Source organism: Camelus dromedarius, chromosome 35, assembly GCF_036321535.1.
Source record: "Camelus dromedarius isolate mCamDro1 chromosome 35, mCamDro1.pat, whole genome shotgun sequence".
NCBI lineage: Eukaryota > Metazoa > Chordata > Mammalia > Artiodactyla > Camelidae > Camelus > Camelus dromedarius.
The window spans coordinates 7496797-7522927 of record NC_087470.1 but is presented as its reverse complement, the minus strand read 5'-3'; the positions used below and the strand labels follow the sequence as shown (position 1 = coordinate 7522927).

At 34.4% G+C, this 26131-nt stretch overlaps 1 protein-coding gene and 1 long non-coding RNA gene across 5 annotated transcripts in view; one reads left to right on the top strand and one right to left on the bottom strand.

The window, feature by feature from the left end:
* LOC135319963 (uncharacterized) overlaps positions 1–26131 on the top strand; it is a 66053-nt gene that overhangs the window by 18693 nt on the left and 21229 nt on the right. For all 3 annotated transcript variants that reach the window (XR_010379062.1, XR_010379063.1, XR_010379061.1), the window contains exon 2: positions 18239–18375. This is a non-coding gene — a long non-coding RNA (uncharacterized LOC135319963). The remainder of the gene's footprint in view (positions 1–18238; positions 18376–26131) is intronic.
* Positions 1644–4263, bottom strand: LOC135319957 (basic proline-rich protein-like). 2 transcript variants are annotated; one of them, XR_010379048.1, is made up of 3 exons: positions 3547–4263; positions 1984–2069; positions 1644–1699 (listed from the first exon to the last, which is right to left on the bottom strand). XR_010379048.1 is itself a non-coding variant. In XM_064482293.1 (2 exons), exons 1-2 carry the CDS (start codon positions 4135–4137, stop codon positions 2061–2063), a joined length of 600 nt encoding a protein of 199 aa, XP_064338363.1. In that variant the 5' UTR covers positions 4138–4263; the 3' UTR covers positions 1762–2060. The 2 variants fall into 2 exon arrangements, 1 of the variants encoding a protein (XP_064338363.1); XM_064482293.1 differs by lacking the exon at positions 1644–1699 and having other exon boundaries at positions 1762–2069.

Sequence of the window (26131 nt, the reverse complement as noted above, 5' to 3'; positions counted from 1 at the left end):
ACTTGGCCTCACGGGATAGATGACAGCTGATTCTGCTGCAGAGTTTCCATTATGACAGAGCTACAGTAGAAATAAAAAAGATTACTTAACTATATGTAAAGGTAAATGTGCTGCTGAATATGATCAAGAAGCTAGTAGAAAATGGGAAACAATATTCAAATTGTCTTTTAACTCACATGAATTTAAATTAATGCAAGGCATATTATCTTGTATCTTGGATTTATTTTATCTGTATTCTAAGCTGCTTAAATTATAGAAAGACACATGTATTTCTATATACATGTATTCACAAGAAATTACATATTTCTAAAAGTAAATGACCTTAATGAATAAGATCTGATTCATCTAAATAAGTGTATTATGAAATGCATGTTCATAACACCAACATAATAATAAGACTTTGCAATATACAAGGAATCAAACGTGATACAAGTAACTGTGATTTTATTCCCATACTTATTTGATTCATATTATTATTTTAAAGTATGCAGAAATGAGTCAGAAGAAAGCATTTTAAAAACCAGACACAATGATAAGAAAGATATGACATTCTTCAAATCAATTCTATAAAATTTGGACTCATAAATGATGAACAAAACAGAAGATAGTCATAGGAAAGTGTTTTTGGTGCACCTGCCTTTAAAAAAAACACACAAGCCTACCATGAACATGTAAGAACTTAGAGTTACTGGACAGAGAGCCTAAGGGAAGAAGACAAAAGAAGGGGGCCTATGAAAGACACTTTAAAATAAAGCATTAAGAGCCAGTGACAAATGAAAATTAATCATAATTGAATTAATAATAAATCCTTGAAATTTTAGAGTAATTCAATTTACAAAATCATTGTATTATACTTCCCAATCAGGCACTTTTGTAAATGGTAAAATATACCTATGGTTACAATTTAGTACGGAATCCATAAAGGAGAGACTATGATCAGAGTATAGTCATCTTAAAAGAACATGTTGTTTTCCTAGATAGAAGAAATCCAAGGAAACTGTAAAAACTTGAAAATTAATGCCAAGGATCTATATCAGATTTTCAATAAGCTAATTCACTTGTCAGAAGCAGCTTCCTAGGTTTGACTATTTTCTGAGCTTACAGATTTTACTTACTTATCACAAAACAAATACAAATAGAAACTAAAATATTTTAAAAATAATGAAAAACTTGGTTTGTACTTAGTAATTAAGAGGTTGTTCTGTTTTACCAAACTGATGTAAAAGCAAAAGCAAACTCTATTTCTTAAATTTTCTTGAGTATTTATCCAAATTAAAACAATATCAGGTAATGGAACACATCTGTGATTACCCTGAGATAAATGTTGACCAAGAAGATACGTTTTCTGTCTTAGTTACCTCAGCCCATTTTTGGAACCCAGAAGTCCAAATTTTTCTGCATCCCAGCTGGCAAAAATGGTAGTTCTTCTCGGTCTCCAGCCTGTAATCATTGTTAACATACATGGTTAGGTACATCTGCCTAAAAACAAAGGAAAAATTCACTCAAGTCACTTTCTGTCATCACTTGCCAAGGAAACATTATTTACCTCTACTAATCAGTTTTCCAAAATTCTGGACAACTTCTTATAATTTCAAAAAACAAAAAAACAAAAAAAAAAAATAACAGTACAAACAGTTCACTGGTTAGGTCAGTACCTCCAAATACCCAGAAGTTCTGATGATCTCCCAGAATAACACACCTGTTTGGAAAGGAAGGCATTCAAAAGAATGACAACTTAGAATGTATTATAAAGAGCAGTAATTTATGTTTTTAAATTAAACTTCCTCCTGCTTGAGTTTCCTCCATAGAAAACCATCAAGGTAGTGTCTCCTTGTAGAATTTACCTTTTTCCCCCACATTTAATTATATCACATCAACCAGGAAAAATATATTAAGAGTTGATTAAAATTTATCTTCTCTTACTCCTGTAATCTTTGTAAAAACAAAATGTTTTAAGACATTTTAAAAAATCCACCAACTCACCAAGTTTCACAGATCCTCAGGTAGTTCTGATTACATCGTAAATGCTTGTGATTTTCTTGATGTTATGAACATGCATTTTAACCTTCCTAGAATTTCACAAAGGGAACAAATTACTTCACATAGAGCATTATGTCTAACAGGTTCCTTCCAATGTTTTATTCTAAGTCTCAGAATTACAGAAAACTGTTTAATAGGATGATAAATTCCCATATGCCCACCATCTAAATTCAATCATTGTTAATACTGTTGAACTATTTGCAAGCGAGTTGCGCAAATCATGACAGTTCTCTCCTATGTATTTAAGAATGCACCTTACGGTGAGATTAAAAAAACATCAGTATTTTATATTTTTCCTCCCTCATAGCTCTATTGTTGGTATTTATTTAAACTTCAAAATCATTATTCAACGTGAAAAAGGATCTTGTTCTTAGCAATTTAAATAAAAAATTGTGTATTTGTCCATTTAGAGCTCAAATCAATTAAAGGATATAAGCTCCAGGTGCTTTTTTTGATATTTTGACCAGGGAAAATTTCTGTTTCTGACTTTTCTCTTAAACTGTTACTGAAGCTACATACTCTGTTTTCCTTGTGTCTGTATGTGTCTGTTTATAAATCACATTTTTCATTGTGTACCTCTAGAGGGTATTAATACATGAGATAATAAAGTCTATGTTAAAGGAACTCAGTTCTAATTGAGTTAAATAAACACTTTTTAAAAAATTCTTATAACATAAAACTGAACTTCTAATATCTTAAGAGTTTTGAAATTTTAAAACAAGCTTCTTACAGAACTTATAAAATACTTGCAGAATCCAAATTCACATTGCTAAGGCAAATCATTAACCAACAAGGCTCATTTAACCATTTTAGTTTAATAAAAACAGCTATCTCCTCTCTGATTCATCAGTGTGAAGTTTCCCTTTCCCTCTACATTTCAAGCCAGTCAAACTAAATTTCTGATCATGCCATGCTGTTCCCCAACCCTGCACAAGCTGTCCTCTGCAGCTGGCGTTTACTGCCTGTCTTGATTCTGTGGAAATCTTAGTTTGTGTAAAATTAAGCTCAATGAGCACACGGTCCGTGGTCATGCCTCCTTAACACCAGTGCTGTCCGGGGTTAGTAACAGTAACGACTATGCTGGTAAGCGCACGGGGCCATGTAGCAGTTAAGCGTTCACCACTGTGACCATCTAACCCACACCCACAGAAGTGACCAGTGAACTTCGCTCCTTCCCCTCTTCTCTCCTACTCCTTCCCTTAAGTTAACCTAGGGTTTTGCATGCATAGCGTTTTGACAATTATCTGAAACACTGTTTTAAACCCTCAGTTGAAAAGGGAAGACAAAATGTTACACCTGGCCCGGAGAAGGAGAGGGGTGGGGAGTGGCCCAGAGGAAGCCGAACGGGACGCGCGGCCTCGGATCACAACACAGCCCCGTTCCTTCCCGAGTTTCACAGCCGGGAAAGAAGAGGCCTGGGGCCCGGACCGCCTCGGGGCCTTCGGGGGAGGCCGAGGGAGGGACGGAGACCCGCGCAAGGCTGGGGAGGGACCCGCAGGGACTCACCGTCTGTGCAGCTGCTCCTGACCCACGGTGGACGGGCGGCGGTGGCGGTTGAGGCTGCGGTGCCGGCTGAGGGGGCTGAAGCGGCGGCGGCTGCGGTGCTGGCAGAGGGGGCTGAGGCGGCGGCGGTTGAGGCTGCGGTGCCGGCTGAGGCGGCGGCGGCGGCGGTACCGGCTGAGGGGGCTGAGGCGGCGGCGGCGGTTGAGGCTGCGGTGCCGGCTGAGGCGACGGCGGCTGCGGTGCCGGCTGAGGGGGCTGAGGCGGCGGCGGTACCGGCTGAGGGGGCTGAGGCGGCGGCGGTACCGGCTGAAGCGGCGGCGGCTGCGGTGCCGGCTGAGGTGGCTGAGGCGGCGGCGGCGGTTGAGGCTGCGGTGCCGGCTGAGGCTGCGGTACCGGCTGAGGGGGCTGAGGCGGCGGCGGTACCGGCTGAAGCGGCGGCGGCTGCGGTGCTGGCTGAGGGGGCTGAGGCGGCGGCGGTGGCTGAGGCTGCGGTGCCGGCTGAGGCTGCGGTACCTGCTGAGTGGGCTGAGGCGGCGGCCGCTGGAAGGACTTGAGGGACTCGAAGGCCTTCGCCAGCTTTTCCAGGGTCGCCATGGCGGCCTCCCGCCCCGCGGGGACAGCCCACGGAGTCGCCAGGACGACTGGCGGCTCCGGTCAACAGCGGTGGCAGTTAACGGGGCTCGGGGCCGCCAGCAGGTGCGGACCCCAAGCGCGCGGCCATCTTGGAGCCGTCGCAACAGCCCCCGCGGCCCTGCGTCCTGCCACGCTCCGCCGGTGGGGCGGGGCCGGGCCGCGGGATTGACAGCCGGAGGCAGATGCCTCCGCCAATGGCTGCCGCGCCCGCCCCTTGGGCCCAAAGAGCCGCCACGGCTGCTGGAGTCACTTCTTCCCGGCGAGGGGCGAGGGGTACTGCAGGGAGATCGGGAGGGCGGTTCGGGGGCGGGGTTGCGTGGCACTGCGAGGACGGTGGGGAGGGCGGGGTGACTTGTGATTGAGGGTCTCTCTCGGCGAGGGGCGTCCCCGGACGACGCCTAGCGGGTGGCGGGGAGGCGGGGCAGTGCGCTGGGAGCCCGAGACCCTCGCGGGGCTCTTGCCCACCCCGCGGCGCGGGCGGAGGGCCGGCTCGCCGGACAGCCTGCTGTAATATGCTGACTGTTATATATTTGGCCTTACCCTTGTTAGTTGCCTCAAATCACTCCTTGTTCACCTTCATGATCATTACCATAGATATACGTCTTAGAATCCTCGTACTTATTATGTTCCCTCATGCTACAGGGCCATACACATGCTATTCTCACTCTCAGAAATAATCTTTTACACATCAATGCCCTACTCCCCTCAAGAGATTTGCCTATCTAATTCCAATCACTCTCAGTGCTCAGCTAATTTGTGAATTCATAAAGCCCATTACATTAACATAATTTCTTAACACCATGTCATTCTCCTTTATCACATTATTAAAGTATACGTTATAATAACATAAAAACTCTTCCATGCATGAAGGTAGATATTAAACAATTAAGTTCACAGTATAAAGTTGTAAGTACATATACTGTATATTATGAAAAATGTTAAGGAATAACATACTATAGTTAAATGCATTCATAATTTTTCATAGAAATATGGGAATATTTATTCCAAGTTGGATCATCACTATATGTGTGTGTGTGTATATATGTATATATCTCTCATCCTTCATTCACATTAAAAGTTCTGATAAAATATTGCCAACAATTAACTTTTATACCCCAAATTACCAATAAAGGAATAGGAAAGAAGGGAGAAAAGAAGAAAGGAAAGAAGGAAAGAGGAAGGAAGGAAAGAAGGAAATTGAGGGGTTTTAGAACTCTTGAGTTTGAGACATATTAGATACAGACTCAGATGTGTACATTTATATATGATAATTATTTTCCTGAAATTATATAAAAACACATAAAGAAAACTGAAAGCTAAATATAAAATTATTTACAACCCAAATTTGAGGTTAATTTATATCTTCAATTGATATGCATTTTTTTAAATTTAATATTACACTGTTCCATTGCTATAATATAATCAAATTCATAAACAGAAAACTATATATGATATATACATCCTCTCACCATTTATAACATCTCTGAAAGCATTTTTGAAGTAAAATATTTTATGTTTAAAGTTTTTATCATTAGAAAAGCTTAGAATGTTTTCACACTACTAGATTTAATTTACTTCATCGTATAATTTTTTTCCAATACATGAGAAATAATATCTTATATGGTTTTGATTCATTCTTTAAGCAGTTTGTTAATATTGTGTAATAAGTGAATTCATGGAATATTGTTATAGAGTTAGACATTTTTTGTTTGAAGATGTCATCTTTTGTAGTATAATAATAAGTCCATTATTGTAGGAATGTGAAGGAGTCAGACATTGCTTTTAGTAAAAACATCACTCTAAAGGGCATATTGGCAATAGCAGCATGTGGTTAAAATCATGTCAATTTTTTGTAAATCTTTAACAAATTCTGAAATCACTCTGGTTGCTTACAAATTTATAAAACACAATTACTTACAGGAAGAACAAGGCTATAGTCACTGCATGACAAAGGAATGCTGCTTAATAAATAAGTGAGGAGAAGAATTAAGTTTAATTCAAGGAAAGCAGCATTCTTAAAATATTTTGAATTGATTTGAGAAACAGGGATTTTATGATTATTTATTTAGTAGAGTTTATATAGACATTTATGTGTGTGTGTGTATCCTTCATCTCTGTATCAATTCAAATAAGATTTTGCCAAAAAAATAAACTTTAGAGCAAAAAATACCAATCAAAAAGAAAGAAAATAAGAGGGAAGGAAAGCAGGAAGGCAACTTAACATCAAAAAATTTCATCATTATTTAGAGTAAAGATCTATATCAACTAAACATGTGTATTGTGACCTCCACATTCCACTAAAACTTATGCCATTTACCTATAAATATAAGCTTTTATTTGCTTCTACAATAAATAATACATAAATTTAATGAAACTGCAGCTCAAAAGAAGGAAATAACATTAGAAATTCAGTCATCCAGTGCAGTTGCTAAAGTATGGGTATGACCTGACTCTTAGCAATCAGAGAACAACCAAGAAAATGTGCCAAACTGTTGGATACCCAGATCTGTTCCCAGGGCAGGGAAATAGGCATATCAACATAAGTAAAAGAATATACCATGTTTAAAGCTTAATTATAATGCAAAATAGATATTTATCTATATCTATTTCAAAATGTTAAATTTAAAAGTGGACCAGAAAAAAATATAAACAAAATTACTTCTCTAGAGAAAACAAAGAATAGCCTTGTCTTCTTCTATTAAAGACTGACTAGCCACAATATGTTATGGAAATAGCTATAAAGCTTTGAGGAAAATATTATAATTCTATAATTGTGTTACCACTAAGGTTGTTATGTTTGTAGTTAAGCCAAAGTAATACTAAGATATTCAAAGAATCAGAAGGAATGGTAACTATATATTTATCCTAAAATATAATAGTAAGTACTAAGAAAAGGATACATTTTTTAAAATGTAAGAAGTAAGACAAGATTATATAAATGCTATGTTAAAGGGTATTGAATCTACAGGTGGACAAAGTGAGGATCACGTCTATTTTGAAAATATTTCAAAATAAATGCCAATAAATAAAAATAATTCTTAAAATGATATTTCAGTCTAACTTGTTTGATTTTCTAAATGCATGTTACTTTATATCAATTTTCATTATTGATTATTATATGGTTAATAACACAGATACAATTAAAAGAAAATGTATAAAAAAGTTGAGATAGCAAAAATAACTTTCTTTTCTAATATTTACAAATAAAAGATTTAACAGTGAATTTTTATCAATCATAAGTCTTTATATTTTCAAGTAAAATATAAAATTATAATGGAGAAAAAAGTAATCAAAAATAATTCAAATAAAAATGTTAAGGAGAATAATCATTTATACCATTTGCCATCTACCTCTGCTTGGTACTGTAACCAATCACGAGCCACTGTAGCCGCTGACCTCCAACACTCCCTGAAAGTTCACCGTGGAGATTAGGAATGGGGCACTTTGTGTTGTGGGAAAACTGACAAAATAGAGATTCAGATAGATGTTTTCAGGAGAAAATTTTATGAGCCCCAATTCTTGCATCTCCTTATATCTAGAAGACCACCAAATTCATTAACAGTGATGTCTGCTCCTCATAACTGGCAAAATAACTCAATGTGTGTTTGACTGCACATACTCCCCTTCACTAAAATTACATATATAATACTGAGTTTCCCCCTGCCTCTTCAGAAAAGTTCCTCAGAGCCACCTGAAGTGCTGTCTCCTAGATTATAGTCCTCATTTAGCCCCAAATAAAACTTAACCCACAACTCTTACGTTATACAATTTTATTTCAGTAAACAGCATGTATATTAAAATTGTTCAAAACATTGATGTCACAATTGATGAAAAGATAGCTCTGCCTATATAATTTCGAATTGAAATAAAAAAAAAAAAACTGGGCCACCGTGATAATGAATCTGTGTAAGGAGAGACATTTTCATCATGATGAATGGAAGATAAATCACTCTAAGCTTAAAACTATGCATCTGGACAAATTAGCAGTTGTGAGAGTGATAACCAAATATACTTCTAGAAATAAAAAGGATGCCAAAAAATTTACACCCAGACATCTTCACAGAGAGAATTGCTGGAGGATGTATTTCAGCCCAGTCTGCTTGATGATCCACGAACTGGTCCAACACAGAGGGGAAGGAGAGACCATAGGAAGAAGCAGAGCACTGCAGTTTATTGGGTGGCAGGTCTTATCAGCAAGATAACTTACTTATGAGACTTGTCTTGAGCAGCCACAAGAGTCTCCTCGCAACCCCACCAGAATCTTAAAAGTTTATATAGTAGCCTTAAAATACTGTCCGGATAGTCTTGGCAACAAGCACATTAATGTCACAATGCTGAGTACTTGGTGGGGCTTCTTCAGAGAAGGGAAGTGAAACACATTCCAGCAGTCATGTCCTCTTGATGATCCCTTCAAGACTGATCCATATCAGGTATAAGTAGTGGGGAAAAAGAAGAAAAGGAAAACAGAGTTAATGACTTCTTGGATATGTAAAACATTTTAAAATTTCTGTGCAAAATTTATGATTACAATATTGAGTATATTTTTAATGATTCCGTTCTGGAAGTCTCTATATCAAAGATTAAATTTAGTTAATTATGGGCTTGTGAGTAATATTTTTTCTGTCTCTAAATTTCATAACCTATATTATTCACTAAAGATTTTTGAGAATTTAATTACAAAGTTAAAGTCATTTCAAATGCATAAATAAAGAGATATTAGAATGGTTATTTTAATAGAAAAATGCCAGTGTGAAGCATTAAAAACAATGTAACAGCATCAGTAAAGCTGAGTAATTATATTTCTTATGGTTTTCACAAATAAAAATTTACTTTGTTATTAATTATATTTAAAGTCTTTTAAAACCATAAGGGATTCTCAATATAGAATGTCTAATGTTCATAGAGCAAAATTGTGTGCATAATTTGATTCTAGGACAAAAACATTCATATATATAACATACACACACATAACTAATACCCAGGAAATACATGCAAATAAATGTTTAATTATTTGTTACATTACAGTAAGATTTGATTATATTTTTTTATTTGCATTTCTAAATTATGAAACATTTGATACATACAGGTTATGATTATAAAATATATATCCATTATTCTACCACCCAAACTGAGAAATAAAACATGACATTTCCAATATATTTACCCTTGCTCTTTTATGTTGCTTAAATCTAAAACTGATATAACTACTTTTTATAGTAATAGGTATTTCTTTCTGGTGTTTCTTTTTCCATATTTTATTTTCAATAATTTTTGTAGCATGTTTAAGTGTTCCTCTTGCAAATATCATAGAGATTCCCCCCAAATATCTGAGAATCTATGCATTTTAATGTCTTTTAATAGGAAAATTGACTCAATTTAGGCTTATCCATATGTATTATTGACTAATTTATTTATGACTGTCTATTTTGTTTTCCACATAAAACTTTGTTCATTTATTCTCATTTTTTGTGTGACTTTCTTTTGTTTTTCCTTCAGATGTGTTTTTCAGGCATTAAACCCCTCATTCTTTATATCACTGAAGATAACTTCATTTATTTCATACTTGTATAATATTTTGCCTATTTCTAGTATATAAAATTCAGGACGACTTTTCTACAAAACATAAATTTCAAGAAGCTGTCTTCTTTAATCCAGTTTTGCCAATATTATATAAAAAACAACCTGTTGTTTTTTCCTGATAGTTATTATTCTGTAGTTAAATTTTTTCTAATTATATATTTTTATGTATTTTCTACTTTATATCAAGAAACTAGTCATTTTAACTGGTTTTTATATTATAGGTACATTATGGTATTTTGCTCCATCTTTGGAAATTTGGTTCTGTTATTTAAAGGATTATCTAGTCCATATTTTGACTTTGTTCACTTTTCTTTTTGATAAAGCACCAAAGGCATGATCAACGAAAGGAATAATTTCAAAGCTGAACTTTTAAAAAAATTACAATTTGTTTTCTTTGCAAAAGACATTGTCAAAAGGATGATAAGACATGCCACAGATTGGGAGGATGTATTTGCAAAAAATATATCTGATAAAAGACTATTAGCCAAAATATACAAAGAATTCTAAAAAGCTCAACAATAGAACATTAAACAACCTGATTTAAAAAATGAGCAATTTACCTGAGCAGACACCTCACCAAAGAAGATAACAGATAGCAAGCAAACATATGAAGATATTTTCAGCATTATATGTCATTAGGAAACTACAAATTAAAACAAGAAGTTACTACTACATACCTATTAGACTAACCAAATCTAGAACACTGACAACACCAAATATCCTGCCAAGATGTAGAGCAACAGGAACTCTTATTTATTGCTGATGGAAATACAAAATGATTAAAACAGTTTGGAAGATAGTTTGGCAGTTTCTTACAAAACTAAATGTGCTCTTACCATAAAATCCTTCAAGTCAACTCTTCGCAGTTTACATAAAGGAGCTGAAAACTAGGTCCACATGAAAACCTACACAAGGATATTTACATCAGGTTTGTTTGTAATTATCAAAACATGGAAGCAACAAAAATATCCTTCAGTAGGAGAATGGATAAACCATAGTAAAATCAGACAATGGATTATTATTCAGTGCTGAAAAGAAATGAGCTATTAAGCCATAGAAAGATAATATAGATCCTTAAATGTATAATGATAAGTGAAAGAAGCCAATCTACAAAGGCTATGTATTATATGGTTCCAACCTCATGATATTCTGGAAAAAACAATACTATGGAGATAATAAAAAGATGAAAAATTGCTAAGTGTTATGAGAAAGGGAAGATTGATTAGGTAAAGCACAGGGGATTTTTAGGGCAATGAAACAATTGTGTGTGGTACTGTAATAGTGGATAAATACCATTGTACACTTGTCCAGACATATAGAGTATTCAACACCAAAAGTGAGTCCAAAGGTAATTATGAGTGATTATAATGTGCCAGTGTAGATAAATATATATTTATATATGCTGCTGGGTCCTATAGATCCCAGGACATGGGCTTCCTCTGGGAAGAATGATTGTGGCATCAGGGTCTTGGTCCTCTCATATATGTAGATATAGGGTAGACTGATAAAAAAGAATGTCGGGATATTGAGAAACTCAAAATTAATGTGAGAGGATTTACAGTAATAAAAACAAACAAATCCTTTGAAACTTTCTAGATTAATTAGACAAAAAAAGTATAGAGAGGATTTTCTTATAAAGTTTCCAACTTTTGTGTAACAATTTGTACACCTCACAGAATATATATTTTTAAAGGTACATATAAAAATGACAAAAAGTAACTATGTAGTAAGTCAGAAAGGAAGTGTCCACAAATTTCATAAGGCTAAAGTTGTACTATTTTCACGAAAATAAGTAAGATAAAATTTAAACAACAAAAGTGGATAATTGTCTGGCTAACTGAAATTTATGAACCTTCTTTTTGAAATTAACTAAAGCATGTACTTTATTATTAAAGCCCCTAATGTGCTTTTATTTTTATCCTATTTACCTCTCTTTCTTCACTATGGAGGTATCCTGAGATTTTAAAATGCATTCTCCTGCTTTTCTTTATAATTTCTTGAACACACATATATATCAATAAAATGATATCATTTAGTTTGTTGCCATTTATATTTATTAAATGTTATATTTTTGTTCAATTTCCCCTGAAACATTCACTTTACTACAATTTTTATATTTAGAATTATTAGTTTTTATAAAACTGAAATTTTTAGAATGCAACTTAGAAATTACTCCATTAATCCATTTTCCAAAAAATGGATATTTGAGTTATTTACAATGTTTGATTACTATAAGCAATGATGTTATGAACATACTTGTATATTTATCTTGATGAACACAGAACACATGCAGAAGGTTGAAGGTATCTTAGGAAAAAAATTGCTGGAGTTCGTGTGTGTACACCTTTAATTTATAAGGATATTATAATTTTCTGAAGTTAATGTAATAGAGGAGAATAAATCTGACTCTATATTAGATCTGTTCCTTTAGTTTTGGCCACTGTGCCCGGTTTCCTAGGCTTAGTCTTGCTAGCTCTGCACTCACATAAAGATAAGAAGCTGCAGAATAGAGAATAACACTTGTTTGTTGGAGGTTTACAGGGACACCATGAACTGACCCACATGGACAGCTGCAAGAACAAAGAATTTCTACAGCAAGAAGTTTGCAACAACCAACCATACACCCTTCCTTGTTTTTGTTGTTTGTTTTTTGTTTTTTGTTTTTGTTTTTGTTTTGTATAAAAGAAGCCTGTATTGTGACTGGATCTGGATGGTTCTCCAAGACATTAGTCAGCCATCCTCTCGGTCTGCCAGCTTTCCAAATAAAGTCGCTATTCCTTGCCCCAACACCACATCTCTTGTACTTTAAAGTTTAAACTTAAAGTTTCACATTTGTGTGTTTTTCTATCTTTTCTGCTAAGTGTTACAGGCTAACATTTATGGCTGGAATTTACACTCACCTAATTTTCTTCAAGAATAACTTGACTAGTATTGGCTGTGTCTTTTTCCATATAAATTTTAGAGTAAGTTTGTTGAGTACCATTCAAACCTCTGCCAGAATTTAATCATAGAGATGAAATCTGAATCACTTTGGTAAGATTTTATATGGTTAAGATATTGGCTTTCCATATTCATGAAGAAGCTATATTTATCCAGTTACTTTTGTATCTTTAATGCATTTCCACACAGTCATATTTTTTTTTTTCGGATGGCATGCAAGACTTTTATTTGGTGAATTTCTTTTCTTCATATTTTTCTGTGGTTAAAATTGTATCTGTTTATTGCATTTCTAACATTTTGTTTCTAGGCATAGAAATACACCTGATACTTAGTCTCTGAAAACTACTCTTTTTATACCTATCTTTTTGGTTTTTTTAACATAAACAGTTTAGATTATTTCATTCAGATTCTAGTAAATAATACACTTGATTCTGTTTCTTACTAAGGTCTTAAGTACCTCCCTTACAATGATGAATGGAAGAGGTCATAGAGGTTATTGTTAACTTGTTTCTAATTTTGAAGTTAATGTTTTTACCTTTTTTGTATTCATCACAATAGTTTACTTTGTTGTTTTTTTTCTTTCAGGTATTCTTTGTCAGAATAAAGAAGTTCTTTCACTTCTTGTTTTCTAAGAGCTTTTTATTAGGACCAGTATTGGACTTTAATCACGTATTTTCTCTGCATCTTCTGAAATGATCAATTGCTTTTCCCCTTGTAGTTTTGTAATCTATTAATGTGCCATACTACATTAATTTATTGTATACAGGCAAACTAATTTGCACTGTTGGAATAATCCCATTTATTTTTACAGGTCAATTTTGCCTACAGATTTATATTTTTCTACTGTATTTACCTATTTTTGTTCTGTTATTTTGTGTGATAGTAATTATGAGACAGTTTACAATTTAAGAGTTAAATATGCAATGTTGAATCTCACTTTTTTCATAAGGCGTACATGAGCTCAAACTATTTAAATTTTGAGTTGTGAACAAGTCACATTTAGTCAACCTGAGGTGAAAGAGTCAGGGTGAAAAAACGCCCACTATAAAAGTATGTAGAGTGAACGCTAGGGCCTTGCTTCACCTAATCCACACAACTGGATATTTACATTTGCTTTTCTCACAGGAGGGTACGTCCTTCTTTCAATTTTATATTTATATATAACGTCTTGAAAGAAGCATTTTCTTTCAGAGATTTTACAGTTACTAATAATTTAATCTAGTTTTTAAAAGGTCCATGTCAAAGTGTACCAAATAACTGCTTCCAGAGATTTGAGGTGTGACTATAATCACTGAAAATACAGTTAATTTATGCCAGATGACTTTCTATTATTAATGTACATATGTACATGAAAAGGTTGTTTTAGTAAATTTAGTAACTTATACAAGGACTAACAATACAAAGGTCCCTAAACATTTAACTTTTCATTAGTAATATATTTATGTGTGATCATTGTTTGAGTCACATAATACTATTTATTGCTCATACATGATATACCAACATCATGAAAGACATAGCTCTAAGGACTAGAGGTGTATAATATAAAATAAGAGTGTGCTTTATTTTAAGGAGTTAACAATTGCATATTAATGGCTTTAAGTCTAGCACATATTTCTTTCTCTTAGTGGCCTTGAATTTTTATATTTATGTTGCCTATTTGTCATTTTTTGAGCCAACTCAGATGAAACACAAACACAACTCTAAAAAATTACCTAAACACGCTGACACAACTTTTTTTTTAAATCAAGAAGCAACTCCATCACTGTCTTCCATGTTTATGTAAACTGGTTAACTACACAGGGAGCTTACAGGGCCTTCCGAGGAGAATAATTTGCCTATACTTTGATGATCACTTAAGAAATTGCCATGGATACATTTGGCAGAATAGAATCATTCATATTATTACATTTACACCATTGATGTTTTCACTGTTTCTGCCTTTGTTGCTTGGTTCTTAAATTATAGTTAAATAATGATGAAGCCTCTGTTTCCTTAAAACAGAGAACACATATTTATACTCTTGTAAATATTTTTAAATACAAGATCTAAAAAGAAAAACAGATCTGTTATTGCAATCACTATAAACCACAGATTCATTTGTGTCTGTCAGCTATGGGTCTGCAACAAAACATCCCAAAGCTTAGAGGCTTATAAAGCTAAGTATTCTTATGCACTGACTAATTGTTCATCTGGGGTTCTACCTCAAACTGCTGACCCACTGGGCCAGCTCTGCTGAGAACTCTGATGCCCTCACTTAGGTTTATTTCCAGGACATGGGTTCAGTTCAGGTCTAATCTTAAGTGCCTTTGAATTGTTTGAGGCCAATCAGTCTACTCAGCATGTCCTCATGGTAGAGGTAGAGTACAAGACAGAAAGCCCAGTGCATTAGCACATTTCAAGACTTGGCTTGCATCACATCATATCTGCTGATAGCCTACGGGCCAAAGCAAGTTACAAGTTCAAGCCCAAAAGTAGGAGAAGATAAATACTCCTCATGTGGAAATAGAATGCCAAAGGATATTCTAATACACACCATAACCTTCTCTGAATTCCACTTAAAAGTTCCCCACTGAAAATTAGAAGCTTAAGTTAATTATAATGGTTAGTAATTTAAGAAAAGATCCTTTTGAGAAAAAGGTCTCTATATTAACACTTTCTATATCACTAACATTTAACACAGTGCTGGTCACGTATTAGGCACTCTCTAAATGTTTACTGGCTAGCTGACTGGGTGACCTGGTGTAAGACATCAATATAATAATGTCCAACTAAAAGAAATTTACATTACTGTACCAAGAACTGGATGGTCTTGCCCACACAGTTTTTAAAAAATATGCATATAAAATATAATATACACTATAATTCACTCAATTCACAATATGAAACACAACAATGAAGGTAATATTCCCACTGGATATTCCCCATTGACATTCTCTAATGTATTAACTCTCCTGGAAGGAGTTGCATTAATTATTAGATATTTAATTAGATTTTCACTAATGGTGTAAACACAATATGAAAATTCACTTTGATTTGCATTGTCATTTAGAATTACTAATCAACTGAGAGGTATGAATAATCATGGCAGGAGACTGAAACTTCAGCATTGAGGGGTTTTTAAAATATGTTTGGCATCATTAGATGAACATATAGTCTCAATTACAGAATGTGAAATTCCATTAAATTATCCCATATGAGCCAATGCCCAGAGGACCATTTCTGATCAGGGTAGAATAACTCATTTTTGAGGACCTTAGGATGGAAAATTTCATATTTTACTGAAAAGTCACATCATGAATACTCTTTATTCCTTCACTGTAAAAGGCAGGAACTGTTATTCCCCTTCGCTAAGAATAACGGTAGCTTGAAAAAATAAACAGATTTTGGATTTAAAAACTAGAAAAACTCTGTAATTTTTACTTATTTTGCCAGTGTTTTTCTTTAGAATTATTAATAGTAAAAATCACAAAGTCACTTGGGATCTATGTCCCACCCCTTGTTTTTAGTATTGGCTAAACGATCTAACCCTGCCAATAACACATACCTTTGCCCACAACAGGCATGTGTGTGTGTGCCCCCACATGCACAACACAATGTATCCACACATCCTCCTTACTACTATTTATTGTAGTATAAAATCTCCTGTTTAGGACCAAAGTCATTGTTTTGAACTCTATGTCTCTGATGAAAACACAGAAATGAATTCTTCACTGCCTCTCCTATGAAACAGTCATTGTCAAATACTTGCAATGCTCTGTAACTACTGACTACATGTCTTTCACTATCTTAATAAGACCACATACTCCCAACATCAGGCACTGTGGTTTGAACCTCAGTCTATATACCATGTACATAACAAGGCCTAGCCCAGATTTGTTAAAATCTGTTTTCTGCAATAGGGCCATAGGTTTGATTGGGATAGTATCTTGCAAGGTCTCCTTTGATTTTTGTTTAAAATGAGTTTCTAATTCCTCAGTTGTTTTAGTTATGATTAGGTTTGCAAATCCAAATGAATTTGGAACAAACCATAATCAACATTTGTATGACTGAATCATAGAAATATGTGCACAATTGGTAAAATATATACCAATTGGTGGTTGGTGTAAGTAGTCAGTTGTATTACAAAAAGCAATAATAAAATAAAGCAGGCACATGAAAAGTTCAGTAACTTATACAAAAAGTTTATTTATGATCTATATAATTTTTCTTACTTTATCTGGGTAATTTTCTTTTTTTATCTATCAAATGATAGGATTAAGAAAGATAATTTTGAAAGTTCTCTTCATTTCCAAGAAAAATATAGTAGAACTTCAAAAATCTATACATTAATGGCATTTGCATTTATTTATACACAGTTCCTATGTGTTTCTGGCCAGAAGTAGAAATTACCAGCTTAAATGTGTGTTGGTCTCCACTGTTCATTAGCTAAAATTGAAGTAAATAAGTATTAAATATCATAACTATTAAAAACTCAAAGCACTGAATTTCCTTCCAACTAATTTTATCAGAGCAGCAGTTACATAAAATTCAAATCTATATTTATAATTTTCTTGGTAGTACAAGAACTTCAGAATTCCATGTAATAGAATTTGTAAGCTATCCACCTCTTTGTCTGTATGTGTCATGAACATTAAATTATTAATGTATTATAAGTTACAAGTAAGGATTTAGTTAACAGATGATTATTGAAGTTTTTATGTAAATTGTGCATACTGCACTGTAAAAATTTGAAATCTACAATCATAGACTATAGAACAAGCAGATATACACAAGACAAGTTAAGCCCACACTGTTTCAAGAGGCTTCTATTTTTAAAATGTATTAAATATTTATTTTCACAGATTGATGTGTTTAGGCAAATCATTTTAAAATATGTTGTCACAATTACTTTGAAACAACAATAATTTTTATCATTATTGTAATTTTCAGTGTATATTCACATGTGATTCCAACAACTATGACACTGAGTTGCTGAAGCAAAATCAAACATTTTAGAAATAAAGAAATTAAAGGACAGGAAAATTAATTGACTTGCAGCAATTTTTTTATACTGTCATCTTGGCTAAGCTAGAATACTTTACAAGAATCCCCTATCCTGTATGATAGTTTGTTAACTGGCCCAAATAAGAAATTCTTTTTACAAATTTTGGAAGGGGAAAATAAAGCAGCTCATCTGAAATCTGTTAATTTAGAGGTACGAGTAACAAAGAGATACTTGTGGATTCTAGCTAGTTCTTGCTGTCTTTGGCTCCACACCCACATCATCTTCCCAAATGAAAATCTTGCTGACCAAGAGCCACTGAGACCCAACAGATATGTGGAGACAGCAGCTTTCCATAATCTTTTGCACCAGGTCTCCTTTGCAGACCCACTTGGGCAGCCCAAACTGCTTTACTTCAAAGGGTTGGTTATTGTCTTTTCCATGAGCCTCCAATTCTCCCTTTTAGAAATTTATGACCCCAGCAATACACACAATTTGGGGAAGTGCTATCACATATCTAACCCCTTTTCACATAATACTCATATTTGTTTTCATTTTCAGATTGAATCTGACTGAGACATAACTTCGATGGGATCACACTGCTATTAAACGTCAGTATTGAAAATCAAATATTTCATACTATTTCTCAACCTTGAAAGAAAGAGTATTTCCAGAAAAAAAAAAGAGGAGTTGTTAAGGTATGTATTTACTAAAAAAAGAAGTTGGGAGCAAGGAATAAGGGGTTTCAAGAGAGATAGAAGTGAGAAAAAAGGAGATAATCTAGCAGGAGAGAATGATTCATGCTTAAGAATGTTTTCATGGTAGCCAATGCTAACTACCAGGTGGCTGATTATATCAGAAAATACTGGTATAATTGATAACATGGAAAACTTTCAAAGCTTCATGCCCTTAACTTTCATTGAAGATGAAAATGTCCTGATTTTGTATATAGGCTAAATGTCTTCATATATGTGTGTGTGTGGATTTAATCCAAATTTCAGTGGATTAAACAACAAAGATTTAGAATTTACTCTAGCAAAGTCTGTATCCAGATAAGAAGCAAGATGAACTGTCCCACAACCAGCAACTCAGTGATTCAGAATACAAGGAAAGTACCACCATCTTGAAGCAACATCATATGGAGCTTACTGCCTCCTGATGGGCATCTCAGAAAAAGAGGCACCTGCAGAGCCATTGCTGGTTTTTCCATGCTTTGTGCCAAAACTTATACATGTAAATTTGACTCATGGCCATTGGACAAAGCTAATCACATGACCTTAATGATCTTCAAGTGGATAAATAATGTAGTCTTGCTGGTGCACAGAAAGGATACTGATGAACACTGAAAATATTCTTTCCATAAAGCTTAATATTTGAAATAATTGACTTTGGCATAGGGCTTTATGATATTGGTCATATTAGTTAAATTATCTTTTCCTCAATTTTCTCATTAATAAAATGGAAGGCAGTAATATTCCCCTATTAGAACAATTAGGGAATCAAATGCAGGCATATAACACTCAATAATATTAGACATTATCAAAATCATCATTATCATCATCATCATTCTCAATATCTCTAGTCTTTGACAACATGTATCACTGAGGCTGATAGATTTTGACAAAAAAAATAAAATATTAGAGCTGGAAAGAATTTTAGAAATTACCTACCCTGATCCTGTCCTTTCATTTATGAGAAAAGAGATGTCCATCAGTTAAGTGACCTACCTGGGCCCAAATCTCCTTAACAGCAAAATTGGAAACAGATGTCTAAGTCCAGTGTCTTTGTTCTCAAGATAGGGAAATTAGAACTTTCTATCAAGCATAGACTGAAGATATCCAACTCTTTCGTATACTGCTAAATCTGTTCCATGTTACCTTTGTTCATTTTACTCCATCAATTAATTGACATTTTGTAATTAATTAAAATCTTCCCAAAGGTGTCAGCTTAATGATTTTATAAGCATGGCAGAAATATGTTGATATAGTAAAGGCCTTATTGCCTGAGCAAATGCATTTTCCAATTTCTAAGATCTAGTCAACCAAGGAAATTTTGCTTACTGTGTTAAAAATTAGGGATTTTCATGGCGGGAAATGAACAAGAAAAAATTAAAAAGTTAAACTGTTAATAGGTCAGTTTACTTAAAATATTTAATTATTGAAAGAAAGTAGTATTTGACTTATAATGATACAAATGATTTTTTATTCTCCCATTTCCACCAAAAAAGAAAAAAGATGCTATTAGAATTGTATGGTTCAATAAAACCTTACAGAACACAAAATCAAGAATATAACTAAGATTCTTGCCATTATGAACTTTCTTTGGGGAAGAAATTTGTACCATCTGGAAATATATGAATAAGACAGAAAAGGCCAGGTGACAAAAACACATTAAATTGCTTAATAAATGGATAAAACTTAAAATGTTAAATGCCAAAATGTCAAAATTCCACTTCAAGTTTAGAAATGCTATTTTGAAAGACTTTCCAAAGCATTTGACCACTTTTTCTATGAAATCAAAAATTTCTTTTTAATCAATCACTTACAGATGCATAAGAACCTCATTCAGACTCACAAAAAGACCAACCAAGAAATATGTTTGCTATATCCATGGCATGCTGCAGACACAATTGAGAAAAAAAGAGAGAGTGATGACTTTGTGTGTGTGTGTGTGTGTGTGTGTGTGTGTGTGTGTGTGTTCGCATGTTTTGGGGGAGGGGCAGGAGGTTTGAAGGTGAAGTAGACAGGGAAAAAGAGGCTTTGTTTATGGTGTTTTAAACTTAAAAGATAATAAAAACACTGATGTAAATTTATTTAAATCTGCAATGTTTCATCATTACAAAGAATGGAAATCAAAATGCATTAAGGTTAAAGAAACCTAGATGCTAAAAATAGAAAGATGTGTTGCATAAATGAATTGCATGTAAAAACTGTTATTCTCATTAATGTGTATTAAGAATCACAATTTCTGAATGACGGCCATTCTGACTGGTGTGAGGTGATACCTCATTGTAGTTTTGATTTGCATTTCTCTGATAATTAGTGATATTGAGCATTTTTTCATGTGCATATTGATCATTTGTATGTCTTCCTTCGAGAATTGCTTGTCTAGGTATTCTGCCCATTTTTGGATTGGGTTGCTTATTTTTTTCTTATTGAGTCATATGAGCTGCTTATATATCCTGGAGATCAAGCCTTTGTCGGTTTCACTTGCAAAAATTTTCTCCCACTCCATAGGTTTTCTTCTTGTTTTATTTTTGGTTTCCTTTGCTGTGCAGAAGCTTGTAAGTTTCATTAGGTCCCATTTGTTTATTCTTGCTTTTATTTCTTCTAGGAGAAAATTTTTTAAATGTATGTCAGATAATGTTTTGCCTATGTTTTCCTCTAGGAGGTTTATTGTATCTTGTCTTATGTTTAAGTCTTTAATCCATTTTGAGTTGATTTTTGTATATGGTGTAAGGGAGTGTTCTAGCTTCATTGTTTTACATGCTGCTGTCCAGTTTTCCCAACACCATTTGCTGAAGAGACTGTCTTTATTCCAATGTATATTCTTGCCTCCTTTGTCAAAGATGAGTTGACCAAAAGTTTGTGGGTTCATTTCTGGGCTCTCTATTGTGTTCCATTGGTCTATATGTCTGTTTTGTTACCAATACCATGCTGTCTTGATGACTGTAGCTCTATAGTATTGTCTGAAGTCTGGGAGAGTTATTCCTCCAGCCTCTTTCTTTCTCTTCAGTAATGCTTTAAACAAAAACAAACAAACAAACAAAAACAAAGCATAAGTAAAGGACAGAAATAGACTTACAGACAGAGAATACAGACTTGTGGTTACCAGGGGGGTGGAGGGTGGGAAGGGATAGACTGGGATTTCAAAATTGTAGAACAGACAACACTGTATAGCACAGAGAAATATACACAAAATGTTATGATAACTCACAGAGAAAAAAATGTGACAATGAGTGTGTATATGTCCATGAATAACTGAAAAATTGTGCTGAACACTGGTAAAAATAAAAAATAAATAAATAAAAAAAAGAATCACAATTTCAATTTATTTGTCAATTATTCCTGAGTTAAATGAAAAATAAAATTAAAAAGTCACAATACACTATATTGTATCTTACAGAACAGAATGGGTCTTTAAACAGAACAGCAATGAGTTGGGGGAAGTACACAAGGCATAAGTCAGAAAGGCTAGTTAGGAAAGTACTGAAGTTGACCAGGAGAGAATGTAAAGGGTTATAAAAAGGTGGATTTATTCAAGAATTATTAAGGAGATAGAATTGATGGGCTTATGTACTATTTAAAAGTAGGACATGAAGTTGGCAAATATAGATTGACCTTCATTCAAGATTCTTGCTGGAGTAACTGAGTCAAAGGAGTGACTTACAGCAATAGAGAGTGGGGAAGAGATAAGAAGATAGGGAAATGCTCCAAGTGTACTGAATTCAGTTTTAGATATGTTGGGTAGTCTGTGCCTGATTTTAGAAGACATATGCAATTTTGGTATATAAATGAGTACTAGTTTAAACCACAGCTTTTGATATTATTCCAAAACTGTATATAAAGGACGATCCTTAAGAAGACCAGCATTTTAGGCATTATAGGGGATGGTAAATCCAAATTTTTTAGAGACATAATAAAGATGAAAGAGCCTGACAAGAATACTGGATTTGATAAAGAAAAGAAAAGGCTATGTATTAAACGATGAGGCCTGTATAATACCACAAACTAGATGGCTTAAGCAGCGATTTATTGATTAGGATGCTAAAAGTCTGAGATCTAGGTGTTAGTGGGGCTGATTCCTTCTAGGGTTTCTCCCCTAGTTTCTGGTGCTTTTCTGGCAGTCCTTAGCGTTCCTTGGTGTGAAGAAGCATTGCCCTGATCTCTACCTTCATTTCCACGTGGCATTCTCCCTGTGTCCATGTGTATCCATGCTCTAATATTCCCTTTTCAAAGGGACTCCGTTCGTATTAGGTTACAGACCCACACTAGCCCACCATGATTTCATCTTCACTAATCACACCTTCAACAGCTCTATTCCATATAAGGTCACATTCTGAGGCAGCCAAGTTTTAGACTTCAGCATACAAATTATACAGGGACACAGTTCATTCTATAACAAAATTCTAGCTCAGTGGTAGAGTGCATGCTTATTATACACAGGATCCTGGGTTCAATCCCCAATATCTTCATTTAAATAAACAAACAAACAAATAATAAATAGATAGATAGATAGATAGATAGATAGATAGATAGATAGATAGATAGATACCTCCCCATCAAAACAAAATTTAAAAAATATGACCACAAGGAAAGTCATTTTTACTAACCAGTTTCAATTGGTAGTAGAGGCTGATGTTGAAAATTATTTACTTAGTTTAAAAGATAAACTAGAGACAATAAATTTAAACTCATTTAAAAAGGCACTTGGATTTGAAGTGAAGGTCAAATATAAAGACACATTTAGAAGAGGGAGTTTGATCTTGAATTAAATATGAGAAAAAAATAGATGTTCAATTTTTTATTTAATTTGGCCTACCTGAAATTTCTTTTGAGAAAGTAAACTGTGGAGATAGATCTGGGCTGCCTGGATCTATTTCTGGAAGTAACATGGTCTAGCAGAACGAGTAAGAGATTTGGAGTCACAAGATTCACTGTGTGGTTCTGAATCTGAAATCTAAAATGTGCAACTTTGAACATGTTTACTGACCTCTCGGACTCACTTCTCTTCAATTGTAGATAATAGCATTCCTGCACCAGAATGTTATGAAAATTAAATATTATTATGTTGTCTAAATGCACTTTTTATCAAAATATTATATGTGTATATTATTTTTTATATTGTCAGCATCATTTTATTCTGTCTTATGTTCCGTCATATTAAAATTATTTGTGGTAGCTATAAAGCTTTTATAAACACTTAGAAAATGCAGAATTTGACTTCCTCTGATTGCCAGAGCATAGGAAGGATTGTTAGGAATATAACCATATTTCCAAAATACTACATCTTTTTGTCTTAAAATACGAAAGGAATGTATTACTATAAAAATGTGTTGTATTGTGGCAATGGCAGAAACAAATCTTAAGAAAACTTTATGAACATCACTCAAGACACAGAATGTGCAAACCAAATGGCAGCAAAAACAGAAACATTTTTGAATTTAATAAAATATTACAATTGCATTCTGGTGCATGGACATCAATCCACAGGAAATATTAATAGCTATTTTACTCACACTTATAATTCAATAAAATGTAATTTTATATCCTTTTTAATATCAGAAAACACTAATAAGATGGATTGATTAAATTAGATTTGAGTAATGACAATATGTCATAGAGAAAATGGGAAACCACGTTGTTTCAATCACAAAAGCCCTCATTGTTTGCTTCCCCAAGCTAAAAGCAGATAGTGGCCTTTAAAGATTGATATGAAAATTTTGAAATTGTGAATTTTTTCATGTTAAAGTGTTCTATTTTTTCTACACAGGGAATTAAAATGTGTTAAATTTGTATTCTATTTACCTGTAACATCAGGATTTCTGACAGACTATAACACTGCATAATTTGTCCAAAAGTTTAATTGAATTAAACTAAATATCTAAGGAGATATATTATATATATCTATAATACTATTATATATATAATACTAAAAAGTAGCTTATTTTCGGGGGGGTACACATTGTAAGAGGAGTAGTAATCTATCGTGTCATATTCCAGAGCATTCTGTGCCCACCATCCCCTCCAGCCATTCACAGGTAGTGTGATTGCCCTGATCACCTACTCCAATTACCCCGCAAGCATGCTGCATGTAAGAAGCATGACCTCAGTGTTTCACATACAAAAGGGAAACTTAAATCGTCTTAGTGCTGTGCTTAGACATTTACACTGAATCTGTCATTCTAGCCAGTGGCAGAATTCTCCAGTTGAGTATGCTACCGAGTTTCCTATTGAAACACTTATCTTCACCCAGCATCTTCATGATATGTATATGTTAGTGATCAAAATGCTCAAGTACACTTCTGCAAGAAAGTACATGTAATGAGGAACACATAAAAAAAGGAAGTACCCTCAAATAATTTGTCCTATTGATTGAGTATATTTACACCTTGTCTCTTTCCCAAAACAAGTGGAAACATTTCTTCTTCTACTTTCCCTTTGAATGCAAATTACTAAGGATTTATCTCCTGGAAAATGGGAAGAATGTATTACTCACCTCTACAGTAAAGTGTATATTATAATACACTATAGTATAATATAATATGTAGCATATATGTTGTAGCATGTATAACATAACATATTCTATATGTGGCATGTGTATGTGTGGTAAAGTTGTTCATGCTGGTTGTTGAAATACTTGTCATCTTCTCATTGTACTATGAGTGTCTGGGGGTCTGTAACACATCACAATTTTATCTATATTTTGTTCTCTTCTAAAGGAATTATCAGGACTAACACAGATCTTGATATGCATTAAGTCCGACCAACATTTACTCAATGAATAGCATCATCCAAATATATTTAAAATGAAATACAGCTACCTGTCCCATGCTCTAGCACAAACTTAAAGGAACCAAAAATAATTATAACAATCACATAACATCCTGAAGGCCATCAGTGTCGAGGACTGAGCAGTGTCTTAAGTTTCTTTAGAACACACTTCAACTCTTTCACAATAGATCAATTTTGCTTTTGGCATCTGAGAAATATTTTCTCCTCTGAATGAGCAGCTGACTTACTGAGAGCAAGTGACATTAGAGCAGAGGAAGGCAGGACACAAATGCCTACTCTTGATTCTGAAACTCACTTTCCTTTTCTGTGAGACAAGGGTTGAGATTCATAAAACTACAGGTTTATAAGAGGATTTACACTGATCCTTTATTAAAGGAGATGTGGGCCAGTCTGCCAGTTATCTATCATTCAATGTCCACTGCTCCTTTCCTGGGTAGAAATGATACTTGTACTTATCTGGGAACATTTCCCAGCATGACTTGTAGCTAGATTTAGTGACTAAATTGTATTAAGTCACATATAAAAGTAAGTGTCACTTGTTCTTTGAGTACAATTTTAAAGGGTTTCAATGCCCTTCTTCATCCTTCTTCTTTTCAGCTGCCCCAGATACATATGCACTGGCTTGAGGACCAGCATATTAAAGGAACTTGAAAATGGAAGACCACCTCCAACCTACTGCCCTCTTCAACAGAAAAGCAACGGGACTGGTTCCTGACATTGTGCCCTGTGGAGCTGTCATTACAGCTTAATCACTCCACTCACCAGAGAACTCGACATATCACATCACACGTCTTAAGACTATTTAGGATGATGGCACACATTCCAAGCCAACTTTATGATTTCCTTTTTGGTGATCTCCTCCTGTTGAAAAGTAAAATGTCCTCCCAAAGGTTGTTTTCTGACGTTGGTTATTTTAAGTGTCCCCTATCAGATTGCCATT